Raw genomic sequence first — 23,647 nt, 5'->3', positions numbered from 1 at the left:
TTAGCCTAATCTGCTGCTCTCTGGCTTAACCTGGAAATGGTTGATCCCGTCTACTATGCCAGTTTAGCGGAAAATTATCATCTTCCTGCATCTGTGCATCGTTTTGATTGCTAGGATTAAAGGAAACCAAGTGCATAATGCATTCAAATCTAGTGTTTGTTGTGGTCCTGCCTCGAAGTATGTTTGACAGTGCAGAGCTTGAGCTTGAGCTTGAGCATCATGTAATACAATATTCTTGCTTAGTGTTTGGAGGTGGTATCTGTGCAATTGGTAGTCACACAGCTGCTTGGTGGAAATTAACTAACTTGTATTGGAGAAATGATTAGCCACCATTCATATACTAATTTGTCAATTTGCTGACCAAAGCATGCAAATTGCTTATAAATCTTTATTCCTTATGACATTTTGACATTTTGTTAACAAAATGCTTCAGACCTAATTTATTGGTGAAGGCAAAATCCAGGAATCAGACTACAAATGATATGGATAAAATGTCGCTCTTTATTTTGTGCTTCTTGAATTACAGGACTTAATGTGTAACCCAGATAAAAACTACCCTCCGGTACAATAAAAAAATGGAGGAAGAAACTGAGAAGAGCGCATCAATGGTGGTTGTAGTTTATTTCTCCTTCCTTATCTCTATCATAAGGAGATGAAAAAGATATGAAAATCAGTATCTGCTAAAGTTCGTATATCCTGTTGAGGAGTATGTGACCTATGACTGGATCTCTAAGCTGATTTTGTGACTTCATGTACAGCATTTGCCAAATATCCAACATTACCAGTTGTAACACCCGCCATACTGTATGCATATAAATACCATACGTGAGACATATTGAACTAGAGAATGCAGCACGCATATGATTGTGTGTGTGTGTGAGAGAGAGAGAGAGAGAGAGAGAGAGAACCTTATTCGACCATTGCGAGTCATATAGATATGAAATTCATTTGTCAAGCGATCAACCTGTTCAGGTGTCATTCCACTATAGCAAAACATACCAATCTGTTTGCAAGAATCAACAAGATTTTTAAATAACATAGACCAGAAAACAAGGTGGAGATCAAACGCGGCCAAGCAATACAAATTAACAGACTATGTAGCACAGACAAGGATCCCTAGGTAAAACACATGAACATTGACACAGAAAATACCCCAAAAGAAAATTGTAGTCTACTGTTATGTCCAGGGCCCTAAATTGTTGGTATTGTTTTGTTTAGCGTTCTCGATCATTATCAAATGAAGAAAATACCAAGAATTTAGGGCATGGACATAACAGTAAACAATATTTTTATAATATAGAAGTAGAACATTGCTATTACGTAATCATTTAGGTTCAAATAGTTGCAATTTCGCACACTTCCAAGTCCTTTTCTCCATCAAGAAAGAAAATCTTATTTTGAGGAATATAATTTTTCCCCAAGGAACCATTTATTATGTGGACATGTGTCCAAGCCTCCTGTCTGTGCTTCATAGATAATGGATTAGAAAGAATCTACCAAACCTGATTAGTTATGTGCTCCCATGATAAGGGTGACCCAAGTTTCTCAAGGTTCTCTCGTAGAGCAGTTCGCATTCCAATGATGCGATCTGCCATGCCCTGGAGAGAAGAATGACGAAGGACATAAACATCAGATGATCAAGAAACAAAGATACAACTCCTTCCAAAAATAATTAATATTAAACAACAGTCAGGCCTTTGTATTTATGGTAAAGAGTAGAAAAGATATCTATCCAGCTTAAAATGAGATTTAAAAGATTAACTAAAGAAAGAAGCAAAGGAATGATGAATTACCTTAACTTCCTTGAGCCATAACTTCTTCAAGTCCGGATCACCAAGGATCGTTGAAACTATAAGCGCTCCATGAACAGGTGGATTACTATACATGGGTCTGGCAAGCATCTGCAACTGGCTTTTTACAGCCACTGCCTGTTTTTCATCCTCACAAAGCACGCTGCAAACATAAAGAGCAACATCAGCATAAAAGATGTACCAAAAGACCCTCTGCTTTCTTAGTCTACTTTATAAGTGGAGTTGACATATAATCCCTATGATACAAAATTTTCCTAAAGACCAGTAGCAAGTATGGTATGAGATGAGACTAGGCGCAACCATTTAAAGGAGGAAAATTAAAGTGTCATATTAACCATGAGTGCAGCTTACAGTACCTGAGAGATGCAGAATGCTCACCTATCATATATAACATATGTCCCCTTCATATGTAGATAACAATGTTAAAGGCATGAACAGGTGAAGGCTGAAGCCCAGACGAGTATTCAAACACTTATAAAGCATGCAGTACAGCGATTTTGATAAAACCATTTTGGCATTGAGCAAAGTGATACATGAAAATAAATCATGTAGTTTCATATTTCAATTGGTCATAACATAAAATGCGTATAATCATTTATGCATCAAATGTACAGGTTGTATACACTACAATATATAAACAATGTCCTATGTTTATGTCATTTTTTACAGAATTGCCAATTGAACATGTAGTTAATTTTTAGCCATGGGTTATAGAGATGACAGATAGAGCAAGAAGAAGCATGCAGTTGCTACTTTCATTAAGATTGAAATAATAAACAGAAGTATTAAAAATGCCAAATTAAATTAAAACCGTATTTAACAACACACAATTACCTAAGACATCCTACTCTCTGGCCATAAAGTCCCATATTTTTGGCATATGATTGGGCAATTCCAAGTAGATGGCCATCCTCTAGAAAAATCCTGATGGCTTTCGCATCTCTCTCCGGGTCACCACTAGCAAAACCTTGATATGCCATGTCAAAGAAAGGAAAATGGCCCTTTTCCTGAACCAATCAGAAAATCAAAATCAACCCAAGAGTAATGAAAGGTATTAAGGGTAAAAGAAGAAAAAACATAAGGAAAATATTCTGCGAAATTTACCTTAATCTTTTTTGAGATCTCTTTCCATTGTTCCTCTGAAGGATCCACTCCAGTAGGATTGTGAGCACACGCATGAAGCAGAAAGAACGAGCCATTTGGAGCATTCTATACAAAACATTGATGCCCAGTTTGCAGGGGAAGGAACAGGGTGTCAGTGAAGAGAATGTAGAGGGCAAAGAGTAAAAATAAATTATATCTACAAGGAAAGCTTAATGTGGTAGATTAATTGTTTTAAAACAAGAACGTAGCTGAAATAATTAAAACAATCAAATTGAAAGTAAGAATGAGTCCTATACCTTTATGTCGTCAACCAGTCCTGCAAAGTCTAACCCCTTAGACTGTGGGTGATAGTAATGGAAAGTCTTTTGAGGGACATGAGCATCTCTCCAGATGTTATGATGGCTGTTGAAATTTTATTTTGGAAGCCCATTTGCATAAGAAATTGTTCACATTGGCGGTTTAAATGGAGAGAGAGAGAGAGAGAGAGAGAGAGAGAGAGAGAGAGAGAGAGAGAGAGAGATTCTTAAGAATCAAAAGTTCTAAGCAATGCTCACTTGGCCCATGTAGGCACTGGTATATAGATTTGAGAATCTGGACAAAAACGCTTTTGAAAGTCTGCAAAAAGACGGCATGCACCTGTCCCTGAGAGAGCTTGCACTGCTGCTATCCTTTTATCTTTAATGAGCTCAGAATTCTCCCCATAGGCCAGCTTCAATGTTTCTTCAACCATGTTCACACTTCCTCCCATAGGAAGATACTCCCTGGAAAGAACAAACCAATTGTAAATTATATACATTAGTGCTAGGAAAAAATTAAGAAGCTAAGAGAACTTACATGATACAGTGGAAGGTTTGGTTTTTAGTTCTAATTGTAAAGATGCATATGCAATATTCCAGTCCTTAGTAGCCCGTTTGCACAAAATTTTCCGCTTTAACTTATCTAGCATGGGTGTTTTTGAAGTATAAGAAGAGTTGTAGTTTATAGCGTCGATGAACAAGAGAGATTGAAGGAATCTATCTACTTATTCTTCCTCTATCTCTCACAACTGAAAATGAATACATGAACCTTCACTGCTGCTAACATACTCCTCCTAACATCCTACAAACTCAATCCAATTCCAATTATGAAGTACCAAACTCAACATAAGGACACTCAAATTGCAGAGTCACGGTTACAATCAACAGATAAAGATTACCCTTCACCACGACCTGGCTATCATCAAGACAATAAGTCCCAGCGTGGAGTGTACAACATGGTTCTAAAGTTGCCAATTGCTAGCACTATATCAAAAACCCAAAAACTATCAAAGCCCCACCACTCCCCGAAAATAAATAAATCTACTTGAATGATCAAGACAGAGAATAAAGTTAAGAATCTATATCCAAATGCAAATAGCGAAAAAGAAAAATATTCTCAAGAGTACGAGCAGTATCATGACTCCAGAGTATGTGTGACAAAAGAATCAAATATGTTTGTGGCCGTAGTGGGCATTGGGCAATATAAAAGCTAACTTAAAGGGACCACTGCAACAGTAGCAAGTTGCAAAACACTATTACTATTAGCGTTCTCCAAAAAAAATGTCGCATGTCACAGCTCCCATTACAAAAATGCAAAATCTAAAATGAGACGATGCATATAAGGAAAGCAATCAATCAATTAATAACAAAAGTGGTTCTGAACTTCAGAAAAATATACCCACTTACATGTTCAAGTTTCCCGCAATTCTCCGCTCTGCTTCTCTGACGCATTCGAGAACAACTGGCTTGCCCTTATCATCTCGGTACGCACCCTTTAATCAATAAAACAATAAATTCGAAAATAAATATGTATAAAATAAATAAATAAATCAAGCAGATGAATAAAATAACATAGCCATAGAAAAACCATCATATTCATAACTGTTTAGCTATTGTTAATGTATTACAAAAAATGCGTCAGAATAAAAATTACTATAAAAACATTCAATTAGAACATATTTGTCCTTTGGGAGCCAACAAAAGCTCGCCAACGAAGCACCAGATTAAAAAAAAAACAGAAATAAGACATTTTTAAAAATTAAAAAAAGGAAAAGAAAATTATTCTTAGCTTTTCCTTTTCCCCTTGATTTGGTTCCTGTTTGGCTTCAGAGAAAGTTACTGTTTTATTCATTTCCAGGTCCGGTTTCATACCAAAAAAGTACTCAATTTCCAGGACAAGAAGAGAGAAGAAAAACATAATTAAAATAAAACTGAACACTTCCACTCTATACTGTATAGCTAACTCGTCGAGTGGAAGAAGAAGGAAAATAAAGAAGAAATGAGGATCCAAAAGAATACAATATTTTCAAAAGCTTAAAGCTCATGATTCAGAAGGTAATGTTAGATTAGATCAAAGGCAGAACAGATACTCACAACTCCAACATTGATTTTTTCGGGACTGGGATCGGCGAGGAAGGCCTCTGTGACGCCGAGAATCGGATCCTTTGGAGCTGGCTCCACGCTCCGCCACCACGACATGGATCGGGCTCCAAAGACGGATACGGAGCTCCGGTGCTGAAAAAGTTTTCTGGAAAGCGCCATTGGAATTCGGAAGACCAAGCAGCAAGGAAGCTATTTGGTTTCTAAAAGTAAGGTAAAATGGAGAGAGAAGGAAGCGAAGTGTATTTATATATATACAGTGATATATGATTTGGGTTTTTCGTTGTCTTGTTGGTTTCAACGACCTTGAAGTGCGTGACGCTTTTTCTAGAATATTATTAATAATTAATAAATTACGCTTTACAGGTGCTGACGCTTGTTTTTGGCTCTCCCCCTTTCTTTGTAAATTGTATTCTCTCTCTCTCTCTTTCTCTCTCTCACTATAATTATTTGATTAATTTGTGGATTATATCTGTTTTCTAGTTTTTTTTTATTTGAGAGAGTTTTCTAGTTATTATAATACAACGGCTTTTTGTCTGCTTGTGTTGTTAATAGTAGGGCTGGCAATGGGTCGTGTCGTGTCGGGTTCGTGTCGTGTCATGTCGTGTCGGGATAATAAACGTGTCAAGAATGTTCAACTTGAACCCAACCCATTTAATAAACGTGTCGTGTCGGGTTCGGGTCGTCTTTTATCGTGCGGGTTTCGAGTCGTGTAACGGGTTCATAAATAGTAACATGCATGTTACAAAACTCACAATTGAAAAAATTTAAATAAAAAACAAGAGGAGAAGATGGAAGGAAAAGAAAGAAAAAGAAACATTATAAATATCAAAACTCATAGTATATAATCACAAAGTTGTATGTAGCATGGTGGATAAGGTGTTGGAGAGTAATGAGGGTGGTAGGGGTTTGAAACCCCTTGTGTGTGTGATGAAGTCTCTATTTATGCTTATTTTTTCGCGGGTTGGCGTGTATTATACGGGTTGACACGACCCGTTTAAATAAACGGGTTAATCATGTATTATAGCGGGTTAGCGGGTTGACCCGAAACCCACCCGTTTAATAAACGGGTTATAGTGGGTTGACCCGAAATTGACATGTTTTTTTATCGTGCGGGTTGAACCCGCTAATTTCTCGTGCGGGTTTCGAGTCGTGTATCGGGTCGTGTTCGAAATTGTCACCCCTAGTTAATAGTCACTAGTGAGCACACGTAACTTCGCAAGCCACTCATTAATAAGTTTCTTTTTTTTCTTTTTTGTTTCTCTTTCCTTTTTTTTCTTTTTCTTATTCTTTTTTTTTTTTGTTTTTTTTTATTTATGACATTTCATATTGAAATGAATGATAGTATACTAAACTCAAACACACTACACGAATGCTAAGACTCGAACCCAAAATCTTTCCCGAAGGAGCAGTTGCTCCAAACCACTAAACTAGTTGGTCATTTGCAAAAGGTCCCAAAAGAACACTGACACACTTAGAGCATTTTTTTTATTTTTATGATATCAACAATTTTTTAAGTGAAAAACGAACAAAATCGGTTTTGTGAAATCAATTTGAAACCTTAGGAGTTGTTAGTATAAGTTCCAAAATCTCAAGGGATTTTATAAATAACTCAACTAAAAAAATATTGATAGAGTCGCATTCAATTAAAGTGACCCAACTAATAAATATTTTTTCTGTCACTTGAAATCAAATTTAACCAAAAATTGAATTAGCTTTGGTGGATATGCTCTTTTATCTGTTCTTTTAGACCTTTTGGGGTCTCCATAGTACCCAGAAAAAGGGGGGAAAAATCAATTTGAAATAGAATGTTGGTGAAATCTCATAAATTTGTGAATAAATCTCAGGAAGTGTCTATGTTAACTCTTTTTAGTTTGGACTAAATTCATTTGAATACTTTTTTTTTAATGAGATTGAATTATTTAGAGGAAGAGGGAACCAATATTTGACTAAAATTATTTGATGTCTCCTGGCTAGTTAAGAAATGGTTTGCCACATTCAAAATACCAACAACAACAAAAAAAAGTCATTTTTTTTATACAAGCGATATTGGGAAATTGTGGGTGAGGGGGAATTGAACATGCATGCATAAAATGGTAAAACATTCGAAATACCAAAAAAAAAGTCTTTATTTTTTATTTTTTATGCAAGCGATATTTGGAGAAGGGTGGGGAATTAAATCTTGGAGCTCGAGTACATGAGTAAATGTTTTTAACCACTTAAATTATAAGTCCCTTGCCCAAAAATTATTCTCTTAATTAATCAAAATATTAAGAATTGAAAGTATTGATTAAATATGGATAAATAGTAAATTCATACTTTTTCATATTTAAAAAAAATTAGCATAAAAAATAAAAGTAAAACAAGGTCCTATTTTTATGGAATACAAATAGACATCTTTCTTATTTTTAAAAATGAAAAAACAAAAATATTAAAGAATTGGTAAGTTTGGAGCTTATTTTTTTTAACCCAATATAACTCGAAAGGTAAGCACAAATAAAGTTTACTAAGGTAAATCTACGCCACGCCACAATATTCTAAGGTAAGCACGAATGAAGTCCACAAAAGAAAGTCTAAAATGCTTGGAGAGACGTCTTAAGGATAGTACTAGGGGTGTGCGTCAATTCGAAACCCATACAATTTAAGAGGGTGTATTGAATTGAGATTTTAATGGATTATTTTGAAGCTTAAAAGTACAGCGGTATTATATTATGATTTTTAAGTAATCAATAAAAGTCTGGTGGTATTCAATTAGGATTTTTAAATAATCAATGCAAATCCGGTGGTATTCAATTAGGACTTTTAAAAGATAGAAAAAAGTACCATGGTATTAAAAAACTTACTGGTTTTAATGTATTTCATTAAATTGTGTATTGTGTGAGATTTTTGAGTGTGTAATACAAACACCAAATCACATAACAAATCCCACCCTCCGATGCTTGATTCTTATATATGCTCTCATACGTTTTTTTTCCCATTATTTTTTCATGCTTTCTACTGTGCAAAAAGATATAAATATGAAAAACAAAAAACTCTTCAGCTGGTGGGCTTGTGTGTCTCGATTGGTTTCCCCCCCTACCTGGGTAGCGGTGGCATAGGTCCCATGGTCTTGAGGTTGTGGCTGAAGCTGAGTGGTGGGTACTTTGGCTTGGACTTGGTTGTTTTTTTTTTCTTCTTTTATTTTGCAGATTTGGGTGTTCCTCAGATCTGTCCTGGATCCATGCGTTTCTGGGGACAGTCAATTGGTTTGGTCGACTTGGGTGGTCTTGCTGGAACTTTCGTGGTTCTTGAGTAGACAAGCTAGCTATGTGGATTTGTTTTTCATTGTAGTTGCAGTTTTATGTTGTATTAATCTGGTCACTCTTATGCCCATAAGGTGCTTCCCGTTCCTCATATCCTTCAATTTATCTTCTTTTTTTGGGTCAAATTTTTTATTTTTGATTTTTTCACCAGGGATTCAACAAAGATGGGATGTCTCGAATTTGAATCTAGGATTTGAAACGTTGAGGCATTCTTCAGGTATTTCTGTATTCTCGAGAGGTTTGAAGCTGGGTTTGCAGACTTGGTGTTCTTGAAATGTTCTGCCATTCAGGGTTCTTTAGTGTAAGAATGTTGGGATTCAAACTAGTTTCTTTACTTTATAAGGCATTTCACTTCCAATCTAATAGGGATTACATATTGAGAAAACCCTATTAGAGAGGCAAGGGTCCATGCCTGTTTCACGTCATGGTTTCTACATTGTGTTTGTTAAAAGTTGGTGAAAATATTATAGTATTTAACCCATAAAAGATAGTGCAGCATGTTTCTTGGTCAGTTGTTGACTAATAAGTGCTGTAGGCATGTTCAAAGGATATTGTTAATAAGTTCTCACGTAGCTAGTGGAGATAGCACATGCATCCAGCTCCATTACTTTTAGTGGTTATTAAAAGGGCAGAAGCTGGGCCATTGTTTTGGTAGAAGATGCAAGGTTGATACACGGGTGTGAGAGGAAGAACAAAGAGTGATCTTTGTGGGTGAGAGAGAGGTTCTTGGGAAATACTGTGAGTGGAGTACAAGGGTAGCTGGGTCTTGGGTTATGTTGATTTAACTCAAATGTATCTTGTACTGGTGTTATTCTCATAGTGAAGAAATTATCTCTCCGGGGACGTAGGCAAGAGTTTGCTGAACCTCGTTAAATCTCTTGTGCACTATTTTATTCCTTGTTTACATTATCAGAGCTTTGGTTCGTGTGAGATTCAGATTTGTTCACCATGAGCACTACAAGCAACTTGCAATTTTCAGTTGAGCAGTTTAATGGGAAAGGCAGCTTTACTCTTTGGCAGAGGAGAGTAAAGGACCTCCTGGTCGAACAAGGTTTGGCTAGACCTTTGAAGGGAGTAGATGGAAAGCCTGAAGGAATGAAAGATGATAAGTGGGAAGAGTTGGAGTCGAGGTGTGTGAGTACAATACGACATTGTATTGCTGATAATATCATAAATAATTTTATGGATGAGGATTCTCCTCCTGCTTTGTGGGGGAAGTTGGAGAAGCTCTATATTGCTAAGAGCTTAACCAACAAGTTACATCTGAAGCGGCAATTGTACAAGCTGAAGATGGAGGAAGGTGGGAATCTCATGGACCACATGAACGTGTTCAACGGATGCATGGATCAACTGCGGAAAGTTGATGTTAAAATTGAGGAAGAAGATAAGGCTCTTTTACTTCTTACCTCACTTCCTGATTCCTATGAAAATCTTGTTACAACTTTATTGTATGGTAAAGATACAGTGAGCTTGGAACAGGTGCAGACATTATTGGTATCCCATGATATACAGAAGAAAAGGACTAGAGATGATGGGCAAGAGACTGCATTAGCTGTTCAAGGTGGGAATCACGGAAGGAAATCTGATGGTAAATCTGAGAAAGAGAACAGGCTCAGATCTAGTACCAGAGAAAGGGGTGTGCAGTGCTACCTTTGCAAAGAATTTGGTCACATCAAACGATTTTGTCCTTTGAAGAAGAAAAAGGATGATGCTGGTTCGAGTGGAAATTATTATGTGGCAGAAGAAGATTTCGGATTTGTCCTCACGGTATCCGAAGGTGAAAATACTTCTCCTTGTGATGCTTGGGTTTTAGATTCTGGTTGTACTATGCATGTTTGCTCCAAGAAAAATTATTTTGACACATTCCATGCATGTAAGGGCGGTGACCTGTTTATGGGTGATGGACACCCTTGTAAAATTAAGGGATTTGGAACTGTCAAAATAAAGATGTATGATGGAGTGGTACGCACACTAGGCGATGTTGCATATGTACCAAAGGTGAGAAAGAATCTAATATCTCTTGGAAGATTGGACTCCTTGGGATGCAAATATTTTGTTGCAGGTGGAGCCATGGAAATCACGAGTGGTGGAATGGTCCTAATGAAAGGGAGAAAGGGTGATGGTTTATATTGTCTGGATGGTATTACCATGATAAACTCGATGGATTGTTGCTGGAAACGAGAAGCGCTGATTTGTTTTCAGGGTAGAGACAATGGTGAGGGAATAAAACCTGTTGATGGAGATGGGGGTGCATCGAGACCCTCCTCTGAAGCTATGTAGAAAAATTAGCTTGGTGCAGCTACACATGTTTATTGGCCGTATAACATGAATGGAGATAGGACCGTGTTTATTGATTCATGTGTTGTGTAGCTGGAGTGTTTTGTAAAGGCCAATAGTTTAATATGGTACTAGTTTGTATAGTATTTTCACCAAGGTGGAAATTGTTAAAAGTTGGTGAAAATATTATAGTATTAAACCCATAAAAGATAGTGCAGCATGTTTCTTGGTCAGTTGTTGACTAATAAGTGTTGTAGGCATGTTCAAAGGATATTGTTAATAAGTTCTCACGTAGCTAGTGGAGATAGCACATGCATCCAGCTCCATTACTTTTAGTGGTTATTAAAAGGGCAGAAGCTGGGCCATTGTTTTGGTAGAAGATGCAAGGTTGATACACGGGTGTGAGAGGAAGAACAGAGAGTGATCTTTGTGGGTGAGAGAGAGGTTCTTGGGAAATACTGTGAGTGGAGTACAAGGGTAGCTGGGTCTTGGGTTATGTTGATTTAACTCAAATGTATCTTGTACTGGTGTTATTCTCATAGTGAAGAAATTATCTCTCCGGGGACGTAGGCAAGAGTTTGCTAAACCTCGTTAAATCTCTTGTGCACTATTTTATTCCTTGTTTACATTATTTGTTCAACTATGGTTTGTGTTGTGGAGTGTGTATTTCTGAATTTCAGTTTATCGAAGGTGACAAAGCACAACAGTGTTTATATTTATCTCTACTAATTCAGTTTACTTGTGATATACCGAAAAAAAAGAAAAAAAAAGACAGTTGTCATTTTTTTAGAAAGCCACATCTTGCATGGAGGAGGAATCAGGAGCCAAGCATTATCCTTATAAAAATAGCCTACTCCTCTCCTCTTCCAACGCCACCCAAAAAGCGGAACTCCGGGGCCCACATTTTGCTCATGTCAGATTAATAATATTTTCGGGTTCTACACGGGTTTTACACGTATTCTGATTTCGCAATAAAACATGACACACTTTCTCATTTCACTCTCTTTTCTCATCTCACACTTACTTTCTCATCTCACTCTCACACACTACTCACATAGCCTACTGTTCACATTCGCAAAGGAGCGTGGACACGTGGATACCACGCGGATAGGAGACATAGACCGTAGACGTGGACACGTGGATAGGAGACATAGGCGACTATTCGCAAAGATATACCTCGTTTGCCTCGTTTGCGCACCTTTTTGTCCTATTTGTCCTATATACTATCCCAAGTAGCCAATATTTCATTTAAAAAGTAGCCTACCGCCTACTCCTCTTCCAAAAGTATACTTGACTATTCGCAAACATGGCAATGAATGCTCATGTGGGGATGATTCATTTTCAGATTAATAATATTTTCGTGAATCATCAGCATATTCAGATTAATATTTTAGTGAATCAGCACCAGTTGTTGATCAACTTTCCAGCACAACCAACCATGCCCTCAGCCGCAGCAGATAGTGCTTCCACATTTATGATCCACCATGGCATATTTAGCTTCACCATTCCCACAGCCATGACTTTAGTCCAGGTGACATTTCCAGACCAATTTCTCTTCCAAACTAACCCTATACTCATGCTGCTTATGTTGTGTAGCATCATTGCTTATTCCTTGGCCTTCAGCCTCGACCTGCTCCTTAGGGGCACTCCCCATGCTGACGTAGTGCGCCCTCGCAATTGGTCCATTGTGTCTGGCTCGCTCTCCCTCGCTTCACTCTTGAGCCTTCTCTTGTCTCCACCCTCCTCCTGGCCCTGGCTACCTCTCCTTTTGTGCTTCTTGCTGTTCACCCTGCTGGTTTTCGCCCCCAAACTGGTGACTCTTGTGCCTCAACTCCTTTCTCTGTTTCGCCGACGCCACGTGAGGAGGCCAACAACACTATTACCACGCTAAGCTATATATTAAAAAAAATAGAGAACAAAAGTAGGATTAAGAAGAAAAAGAAGGGAGAAAGAAAAATATTATAGTGTTGTAAAGTCTTGAGTGGAGCCCACATGATTAGAAGGGAATCTCACACACCTTTCACGAGTTTTCTATTTACCGAATAGTTAGCCAAAGTTTTGTTTATAAAAACTATTGCTTCATTCTCATTTTGTAAGTGATAGATAGAGAATATAGAAAGAAAGAAAGAAATAATGAAAATATCAGAAGAGCATTCCTATCGCTATTTGAATTCTCTAAATTCTCTCTTCAATTTCTTTAGTTTTATAACACGTTATCAGCACGAATATCTCTAAAATACCAGCTGGGATATTCGATCAAAACACTCTGCTTCATTGTTTTTCTTTCTTGGGTTTGATTGAGTTGCTCATGCTCTTTCTATGTATATCAATACAGCTTCTGTGAAGCTTTGTTCTCACTGTCTCAGCCCTTTTACTCTCTATCTCTCCCTCTGTGTGTCACTCTTCATAGCTTCACAAAGAGTTGTCTGTATCACCTTGAAACAGAGGCAGTCCATGGTGTGAGGACCTGATCCTCCGTGGCACAATCCTCAACATACACTTCCTCAACACCTCCACCAAACCCAGCCTTGCTTTCAGTATCAGCCACTGAGTGGCCACCGTTCTGCTGCTCTAACTGTGCTTGCTCAAAGTAGCACCAAAGTAGCAAAGGTTTGCCAAGGATATCATGACCAAAGGAGCCCAAGTACTCTGAGTCTCCATTAAAAGGAGCTGTTGGGGAAGCACAGCACAATCATAATGCTGTTGTGAAAGTTCATGAGGCAGAGGTGAAAGGAGGAGAAGTGCTAAAGCCTGTTTCGAGAACAGCAAACCCACCAAAAAGGAAGAAATAGTATTTTTCACTTTGGTGTTGAGCAAACCCACCAAAAGGATAAGCTTCCCTTCATCTTTTCAAATTATTTCATTATTAATATTATTTATTTCAATATTAAGTGCAGGTGTGTGCTGATGGCTGGTGGAAAAGGGAAGCATGATAATCATGCACTAGTCTCTTTCCGCATAGTTACATATATTAATATAATAATATTATATCTTTTCCTATTTCCTCTAGCTTTAAGAGGAATTCCACCGAAAGAAAAAAAAAGGGGAGGCAATTCAAGTTGACAACATATATATTATTTGATCCTGGTGTTGATAAGAACCCACAAATAATTGCCTTTACTTTATCTATATATATAGTAATTCTATGGACGGTTACACTACATATATTTTAAGTGGTGGTTTTTAACCCCGCATTTAATTTATTTACTGTATGGTGTAGGTTTATTACCCATACAACAGTATTTATTTAAAAGTGTGGCGCGGGTTTATCGTCCACACAACTGCCTTTACTTTTATTTAAATGTATGGAGCAGAATTAGTGCCCATACCAGCACGTTTACTTTACCGCACATTTACTTTATTATTTAAAGTATGGTGCGGGATTAATGTCCATACATGAGGCAATTTCATTTATGAATTTTACTTTACCGCACATTTACATATATTTAAAGTATGGTACGGGTTTATCGTCCATACCAGCAATTTATTTACAAGCAATTTATTTTATGAATTAATTGTGCGGTATGATGAGTTTTTACAGAATACAGAGATCAGGACGAGAAGTTCCTTGATCCTCATCATACAACTACATCAGGACTTGAAAGATCCTTGATGATGATAATGATATGAGAGCTGGCAGTCTCTCCGGTACTGTATTTGTAAACAAGAGATCGGATCTGAAGATCCTTGATCCTTGACATGTAAATAAGGACTTGGAGTTCCTTGATAATGTAACAGTACCGTATTGGTTAATAGTGCCGTACACATGAATAGTAATTGTACTGGCAAATGTATTGTACGCATGAATAGATACGTATTCATGACCTGATGAATAGTACCATATACATGAATAGTGACGTATGCATAAATATTAACCATTTTGGGTAAACCGTCACTATATACAAAAGGGAACCTGCAATTCCTTAAATTCATGGATGAGTAATTAAATGAGATGCCAGGAGATCCTCATGGACAATTATGTAAAAGACTAAAGTCCTGAAATATGTACAGGAATTTATAAAAATGTCCATACCATGAGAATATGTGATTTTGGCCTGAAGTTCAAATCTGGCAATATTGAGAACCTGAAGTTCCAACAATTAAATGGACAACCCTTGAGGTATTATTGCAAATTGTGGAACACCACATATTCCTTTGGGCGTAAGAAAATAATGAATTTGATAAAGTTCGATTCAGTTACAATCGACACCTCAAGAAAGAAATATATTTTGTGAATTCCGGTTGTTAAGAATACACCGTGAAATGGATAATATCAGGATAAACCTCAAAGGATGAATTGAGGCTCCCCACATATTTTGTTATATTATATGATTTGGGCCGGAAGTCTATGGATCCAAATATATGAGAGATCCCGAACTTGAAGTTTTGGGTATATAGTAGTTCATGCTCCTCACTACTATATTGCAATATTATCATGGCTTTTACTCAATTCATATTTCATGCCCATTTGAAAAGGGCAAATAAATTTTGAAGTCGTGTTTAGCCCTGGGCAGAAGTTCCGGACTCACATGCATAGAAATATGTAATTTGAGGGATTTGTTGTGGTTATTTGAACCTATAAGGCACAAGGTTCCTAACCGTCATCTTGAAAAGGCGTAAAAAACCACAGGTGCAAGTTTAAGAATTTGCCCAATTATTATAACAGAAAAGGAGCATACAACAGATAGATTTTCTTCACCTGCAAGAAAGGAGCAGGCTCTGTTAAAATCTATAAAATTCCATTATGTTCTGGAAGCCTCTGCAGGAAGAGGACGACGCCTCTTAAGCTTAGCCATGAGCCACTCGTGTTCTTCCAAAATCTTTTCATTGGAAATCTGCAGCATGTCAAGCCTTGTCTGCGTATCAGTGGAGTATGAACTCACTAGTTTCAACAAGGCATTATTCTCCTTTTTAAGTTTCTCAACCTCCTGTTGAGACTCCTGAAGCTTTCTCTGAAGAGAAGAATTTTCAGTGTTCAACTCCTGAATCTCATTTGCTCTAGCACGCAAACGATTAGCCATGTTAGAAACAGAAGCAGCACTCTGAATGCTAAAAGCCAATGAGTCATCAATGGCCTCTTCTTCAGACCTCCAGGTTAACAACATGTCATCCATAGGAATAAGGAAATTCCTAGCTACTGTGACAGCTGTTGCATTCCTAAAAGGACACAAATTAATGTGCAAACAACCAATTAAAAATACCCGCAAGTGCACGAATCTAATGAAGTATAGATTATGTAAGTACGGGGTCGATCCCACGAAGAACTTGTCGGTTTCCTATAAGTTCTAATTTGAGTACGTAAAGAACACTAATTTTACACAACACACAAACACAATACAAATTGGAAACTAAAAATGAAGTAAGGAAGATAAAAGAAATGAAACAACACAAGAAAACAAAGAAAAACACAAACAGCACTTTCTATCACCCGTTTATCACCATTTGGACAGATTCGTTTCTCTGTTTTTCAGTTTCGACCTCTGTCCAGTTTTTGACCTATAACTTTCCAACCGTTTATCCAAAATTCACGTTCTTTATACGGTTGGAATCAGCACAGAAAATGCAAGAACACAACGCGGACCAAAAGCCCAAAACAATTACGGAAACAAACAAAATTCAGTGACAAAGACACAAAACGTGTCAAACACGCAACTCACACACACATTGGGGGGGTTTTTTGATTTGGTTCAAGTGACCTATTTCTATTGCATGAAAGTAAATGGACTTTGAATTTAAATGTGAATGGCAGAGATGAATTATCAAAATGTGAAATTAAAATGTAACAAACACTAGGGTTTCGGAATCCACCCTAAACAATTCTACCCATGTTCATGGATACTCAAGTGATGAACTCTAAATGTATTGATGAAGATGTTCGCAATCAAGACCATGGGTCGTGGCTCAAGACGCATTGATTCTCTCTAATATACGTAAAGTGCATGGTTCGTGCTACAATACTTGTGCCCTCCTCATAACCGAACCTAGGTATGGTTCGTACTTCGATTCGATTGCAAGGAAAACCCATTAAGTTCAAAGAGAATATGAACATCACAAGAACCCTAATAGCATGGTGTTTACATTAGGTATTCAAGAAACCAATTCACATGGATGGTTCTTACTCCATCCATCTATTGCTTAGGAAAACATGAAGATACACATAATCCCAACAACCTCAAGAAGCATGCTTTCAAAGGTAATCAATCAAGGAAAACACACATCAAGGATAGATTAATTTGGTGAATTGGAATTCATCAATTGTTGTCAAGAAACCAATTCACATGATGCTCACTTAAACAAGTTCAATCATTTGTTGCTAATTAGAAATTGTGTTCTTGGTTATCTTACACAACTTCTCAACTTTAGCTACATGCATACAACCTAAGGTGATTAAGCAAAGGAAGCAAACACATATCATAAAATTCAATTAGTGAATGGGGTTCATCAACAACATCTAGAAATTCATACACTCAAGCATCAAAACAATAAGGTAATCATGTTTAGGGCTTCAACCTAAGCCCTAGCTATGGAGTTTAGTTGCTCATACTTATTCCAAATACAAACTCGAAATATAACTAGAAGGAGTTTACAGATTTGGAAATGATGAAAGCTTGAAGTCTTCAATGGTGGAAGTCTTCTCCTTTCTTCCTTGGCTGCACCTCCTTCTCCTTCCTTGCTCTTAGCTCCCCAAAAGCTGCTCTCAAGTTGTGTAGAATGTGGAATAGCCTGATTTCCCACGATCCAAAGGCTCCCAATATCAGATTGCAATTTTGACTTCTCCTCCCTCTCTCCTCCTTTCCAGCTTTTACCTTTTAATATAAAACTACCACCTTTGATAAAGCCTTAGCCCATTGTCCCCTTGCCATGATGGAGCTTTGACTTCACAAAGATGCCAAAAGCTCAGAAAATATCTATTTTACAAATGTAATTCATTGTTACCAAGAGTTATGGTAACAAGAAGTTAAGATGACACAAGGGAGGTAAAAGCTGGCCAAATCCGGATTTCCAGAACTGTGGTAACATGATGGATTGGTTGGATAGGCAATACTTGTCCAATGGAGCTCAAATTTGGATATGTTGTAGTTAACATCCATTGGAACAAGTCTCATGAAGATCATGACCTCATCCGAGCACCAGAGCATGTTGATCCCAGGCCAAGAAGTTGACCTACGAAAATGAACAAAAACAGAATTTATAACTAATAATGCACTTTTAGCTCATTTTCATCCCAACCAAGGCAAAATCTAAGAAAACACAAAAAGGAAGTAAAAAGCTATAAAATGTCAAGAACTAACTCAAAATAGTGGGTGAATAACATGAAAAATCATGTGTAAAAATGAACCGAACAAACTTCCCAAACTTATCTTTTGCTAGTCCTCGAGCAAAACAGAAACTAAAACAAGACTCGAAACAAAACTTTTCGAACACTTTCCAAAGAGAGAGTGACTTATGCAAATGACTCAAAAATTTTCACAAGAAAAACTTAGTTTAGACATTAGTCACAAGGCGGCAAAGTTCAGAACACAACATGCTCAAGTGTAGTAGTGTGATGGCCAAATGAAACTCATTCTCCAATTTCAGTTTTCACACAACTTCAAAAAATCATACCAAGCACAAATGTAACTTCAAATCTCACCAAAGTTGTCCTCTCACAAATGAATCACTCGGGAGAGGGTTACAATGCATCACTCAATAATAGACATGAGAATAGAGTTAAACCATAAGGGACTTAACTCAAAATTAGCAAGCTGAAAAACATGCATGAATATGATCTCAAGAAGGATGCTAAACACTCAAAAGCTGAAAAATGTGTGCAAATCAACCACATGACATTTAGGATCAATTTAGGTCTTTATTATAGGTTGTAATGGGGCTAAGGGTGCAAGGTGAGTAAGAAATGAAGGATATGGATACAACAAAGTCCAAGGAACTCACAATGTAAGAGCATATAATCGTTGACTAAAAGACTTTGAAACATCACGCTTAAGATTTTCAATTTTTTTTTTTATTTTTTTTTTTAGGGGTGATCAAATAGACCACAAAGCCTTGTACCTCCACTAATTATGATTCACACTCCTTCCTTCCATTCGAACAACCAAGAAACATGGAATTGGATTTGAAACCATTGCCACTTAACCACAACTTTTCTCTTTTCTTTCACCCTTTGAGTGAAGTACTCTTTTTTTTTTTTTTTTTTTTTTTTTTTGAAATGTAATAACCCTTCCCAAACTTAGCATGAAAAACATATCTAAATTAAAGCTCATGAGTTCCTTAGAAAGGTATATTCTTGTTTTTCAGGCTAAGGCTAGAAGTAAAAATTGGTTACTTGAAAGAAAAGGCTTACATACATATAGGCTCAAGGTGGTTAACAATGGAAAATCATGCTTAAGCATGCATACGGTTAGCTTGAAAGGCACAAACGGTCCAAAGAGGGCCTCAATATCATTTCTCAAATGTCATGTAATCAAATTGCACAAGAATGAGTGACTTTTAAGTGCTCAACCAAATCAATGAATAATGAGATCAAACAACAACTCGGATGACAAGAAAATAAGAATATGTGTATAACACTCATGAATTGAAGCAAAAGGCTCAAAGCTCACATTATATGGTTATACAAGTCTAATTCATGCTTGATACAATTCTTTGGATCATGCAAATCCCTCAACTGGAGAATTATGAAACAAATGGCAAGTGCATAGAGGGTTTCAAACATATCATGCTAGAACGATGCCATTTAGTGAATAACAAATTATTATTATTATTATTATTATTTTTTTAGCATTTTCAATCAAGTCATGTAAACATTCATCACAATCTCATCGTATATGTCCGGAAAGTGACTTGAAAACAAAAAGACTCAAAACAGAAAAGAAAACAAAATAAAAGAAAGCAAGAGTTTAAGTGAAACGAAAAAGACTTGCTATCCCTTCCCAAACTTAAAAATAAACATTGTCCTCAATGTTAAAGAACTTAGGCATCAACAATGTTATAACAAGAAATAAAGGGAATAAAGCAAGTAAAAACAAGAACAAACAAGAAATACAACTACAACACGGCTGCAAAACAAAACGAAACAAAACAAAACAAAACCAAACTGAACCAAACAAAACAAAACAAAACAAGCAGAACAGTAAGCCCTAACAACAGTCCTACGCACGCAGAAATCCAACCCAAAGAAACGCACAAACCAAAATGAAAGCCCAACCCAAAGGAAAGCCCAAAAGCGAAGGAAGTATATAAAACAAAGAAACTGAGTCAGAAACACAAAGAGCGAGGACTCAGAAAAATAATAAAAAAAAGTGGGCCCTGATGTCTCGGCTCCTGTGAGTCACGGGATACAAAGTGAGAGACGTGCCGACAAGCAGAGGTCTCTCTCACGGTCCCAAGCCAGAATTATTGCCTTCATAGGAAGGCGTGACGACTTTCGTTTCTTGAAAGCGCTGAAAGGCGGAAATGCAATTAAAGGGGTTGGGGGACAGGTGAGGCGATAGAGGGGGATAGGCCGCAAGGGCCGCGCCAAACCAGAAGCGCAGTGGCTAGGGTTACGTAGAAACTAACTCTATAAAAGAAGAAGAGAAAGAGTTGGGGCAAAACACACAAAACTCAGAAACACACAAAAGAGAAAAGCAAGAACAAAAGAAAAGAAAGTTCAAATGGCCTCTTCCTACCCATTCTCGCTGGATCTCAACCTAGCTCAACCAACTCAGACTCAGGGCCAAGCAGTGGCACCAGTGTGGATGCCCTACTTTGCCTCAGCACGGGGGCACGTGACAGTGAATGACTCGATACTGCTGGACAACGATGTTGCCCTTGGAGTTGCTAGAAATCTAGTGACTCCCAAGGATATACGGGTGCTGGGATCAAGGGATGACAACCGGGTCGTGAGCGATGCTCTGGCACTAAGCGTGCAAAGCACAGCAACAGTCGCAAGTGTGGGTCATCGCCTAATTGCGAAGTCCCATGAGGTGGAGGTGCTAAGAGGTCAGTTGGCGGCAGAGCGAAGTATGGTTGAAGAGTGCCAGAGTATTATTAAAAGTTTAAAAACAGAAAGGGCAAGGATACTAGAGGTGAATCGACACCAGCTGGAGGCGTTGCGGGAAGAGAACAAAAATCTCTCAAAGATGGTAAGTGTTTACGCCCATGACATGAGAAAGCAGCTGGAGGACATAGACCGACCGGGAAAACGCAAGAAAACAGACCGCGAGAGTGGTTACGCTCAAGCTAAGAATGCAATCTTTGGGAGCTCGAGTGATGAGCCCCAAGAGGCTGTGCGTGAAGCCCCGGAAGTGGATAGCCAAAGGGCTAAACTCAAGGGTCCTATGGTCGAGACACCGAGCACTGGAAAAAAATGATTCTAGTGTATTATTGGTGTGCCTGTTTGTCTTTGCCTTTCGGTGAAATTTTTTATTTTTATTTTTTTCAATTTCTCGTTTTCGGAAATAAAAGAAAAGAAAGTTGCAAAAGACAAAGAAGAAAAACAAAACGCACTTCCCAAACTTGAATAAAGGGAATGCGACAAACTAAAAAGAAACAAAGCACACTTCCCCAACGGAAATAAAACAAAGACGACAAACTAAAAAGAAATCAAAACACAATGCACCAGAAAACAGGGAGGGAAAGAAAGTAAAGTGAAAGCAGAAATGCTTCCCTGTTTAACTTGACTCATCCGCAAATTGCTCCGGAAATACAAAGTGGTGTCGGCTCCCCTATGAGAATAAGTCTATTTAAACCACTTCTCGGTTGAAAGAAGGAGCATCCTGCATTTCAACCTGCAAACTCAAGAAAAACCATCAAAAAGCCCAGACAGAAAAATCAATGGCATCCCCAGATATGCTTGTTGATGACCTTAACCTTGAGTTGTCGCTTGCACCACCAAATGCCCAGATACGGGCTCCTCCAAACCCTATCTTCCCAAACTCCTCATACCATCATGGCTCGGCCTCAAACTTCTCTGAGGTGGTGCCGCGAAGGGCAGTAATGCCGGAGGGCATGACTGTCAGCAGACTTACAGTTGCAGATCATCTGCATGTGGCGCAGAGGTCTGACCAGATGGCAGTGGACGAGTCCCACAATCTAACCGTGCTCAACGCGGTCTCGGCCACAAATTTGGGCATGCGCCTACTGGCGAGAACACGAGAGTGCGGGGCACTGAGTGAGGAGGTGGCGGCCCTGAAAGCTCTGGTGGCGGACCTGCAGAAGCGGCTCTACAGTGCCAGCCAGCATGTAGAGATGCTGCAAAAGAGGAATGAAGATCATGTAGAGCTGTTGCAGGTTCTACAAGCAAGAACAGACAGAGGCAATTAGCAGAAGCCTCAGGTGGTGCAAAATGCAACAATGAACATGTGATTGAGAAATTTATGTTTTTTTTTTTGTTTTTCAAGTTTGTGTTTGGAATCACATGTATGGAATGAAATAAACATTTGAGCCAAAGTTCAGTGTGTGCAATCATGAAGCAATTTACTTCCCAAACTTAACAACAAAATAGAAACACAAACAAGTAAAGGAAAGTAAAAGTAAGAAAAACAAAGAGAAACAACAAGAAAATCGAAATTACCTTGGTTGGAGATTGAAATCCTAACTCAAAAGGAAAATAAATAAATAAAGTAAAATAAAAGTAAGTTTGAGTCTAGAGAAACTCCACTTTGAAGCGATTAGGACGACAACAAACTTCTTCTATTCACCTTGGGTTGCCTCCCAAGAAGCGCTAAGTTTAAAGTCTTTTGCCGGACTTCCAACATACTTGGGTCACTTGGGGGGTTTTGGCTCAATCGCCTCCTTGTGCCGAACATGAAGTTTCTTCAAATCCCTTTGCCATCTAATCAACCCATTTCGTATTCTTTTCTTTTTATGCACATGAGTAGGTTTCAAAAGAAATTTTAAGCTCTCTTCAATACGTGGATTAGATGGAGGAGGCACATATTTAGGGTCGGGTGGCCTTCTCATTTGAGTAGAAGGAGTGACATTGAACATATGATTGGTGCTTGGAACATGGATGTTCAGCTTGTCTTCCTTTAGTACTTCAAAAACAGAATATGGCATTAGATTAATTGAAGCACCGAAATCAATTAAAGGTTCCTCAAACAATTTATCACCAACTATACAAGGAATTGTGAAACTTCCTGGATCTTGCAAATTGGGAGGAAGCTTCCTTTGCAAAACAGCAGAAACCTCTTCCGTTAATGCAACAGTTTCGCATTCCTTGAGCTTGTTTGCATCCAAGGAAGGAATATTGACTTGCACTTGCTTGAAAGTTTCCAATATGTCCTTGGCATGTTGATTTTTCCTAGAACTCATCAACCTGTGAGGAAAAGGAGCATGTAAGATATCTTCATCAGTAGGTTCACGACTTACCTTCTCCTTTCTTGCCCTTCTTGCAAGTTCATGCTTTGGGATCCACTCAGGTGAAGATGCTGCTTGTTTATCTTCCCCCTTGTTGATTTCATCCTTTTCCTTAGGCCCAATCACTTGCTCAACCTGCATTTCATCAACATTGTGAATCAAATTTTTAGAACCATCAATTTCACCAATTACCTTACCAGTTCTCAAGGTAACTGCTTGAACATGCTCACGCCCATTTTGTATCACTGTTTGGCTAGACATTATCCTAGCTTCCCTTTGACTCAAAGATGTGACAATTTGCCCCACTTGATTTTCTAGATTGGCAATGGCCTTAACCATTTTCTGCATGTGGGTATCATTCCTCTGCATATGGGTGTCATTCCTCTGTATGATGAAACTATCTGTGTGTCTAACCATT

The 23,647-nt window shown here is 38.0% G+C and overlaps 2 protein-coding genes across 2 annotated transcripts in view; both read right to left on the bottom strand.

The window, feature by feature from the left end:
- Positions 1–483: 483 nt before the first annotated feature.
- ASP1 (aspartate aminotransferase 1) lies at positions 484–5,617 on the bottom strand. Its single transcript, XM_021967223.2, has 10 exons — positions 5,306–5,617; positions 4,619–4,704; positions 3,470–3,676; positions 3,212–3,317; positions 2,916–3,020; positions 2,646–2,818; positions 1,794–1,953; positions 1,503–1,598; positions 909–1,003; positions 484–802 (listed from the first exon to the last, which is right to left on the bottom strand). Exons 1-10 carry the CDS (start codon positions 5,471–5,473, stop codon positions 730–732), a joined length of 1,269 nt encoding a protein of 422 aa, XP_021822915.1. The 5' UTR covers positions 5,474–5,617; the 3' UTR covers positions 484–729.
- A 6,514-nt stretch (positions 5,618–12,131) lies between these two features.
- LOC110750797 (uncharacterized) overlaps positions 12,132–23,647 on the bottom strand; it is a 31,053-nt gene continuing 19,537 nt past the window's right edge. Inside the window, exon 3 of the mRNA XM_088250326.1 lies at positions 12,132–12,782. The gene's annotated coding sequence lies outside the window, so the exon portion shown is untranslated. The remainder of the gene's footprint in view (positions 12,783–23,647) is intronic.

This window comes from Prunus avium, chromosome 3 (genome assembly GCF_965620075.1).
Source record: "Prunus avium chromosome 3, drPruAviu1.hap1.1, whole genome shotgun sequence".
Taxonomy (NCBI): Eukaryota; Viridiplantae; Streptophyta; class Magnoliopsida; order Rosales; family Rosaceae; genus Prunus; species Prunus avium.
This window is presented reverse-complemented; position numbering and strand designations above follow the sequence as displayed.

Excerpts from the sequence above, each read along its gene's own strand:
- ASP1 (XM_021967223.2), bottom strand. The coding sequence starts at position 5,473 with ATGGCGCTTTCCAGAAAACTTTTTCAGCACCGGAGCTCCGTATCCGTC. Across the intron at positions 3,318-3,469 it reads CCAGTGCCTACATGGGCCAA|CCATCATAACATCTGGAGAG; the intron begins GTGAGCATTGCT and ends AAATTTCAACAG. Across the intron at positions 1,599-1,793 it reads TATGGCTCAAGGAAGTTAAG|GGCATGGCAGATCGCATCAT; the intron begins GTAATTCATCAT and ends TCTTCTCTCCAG.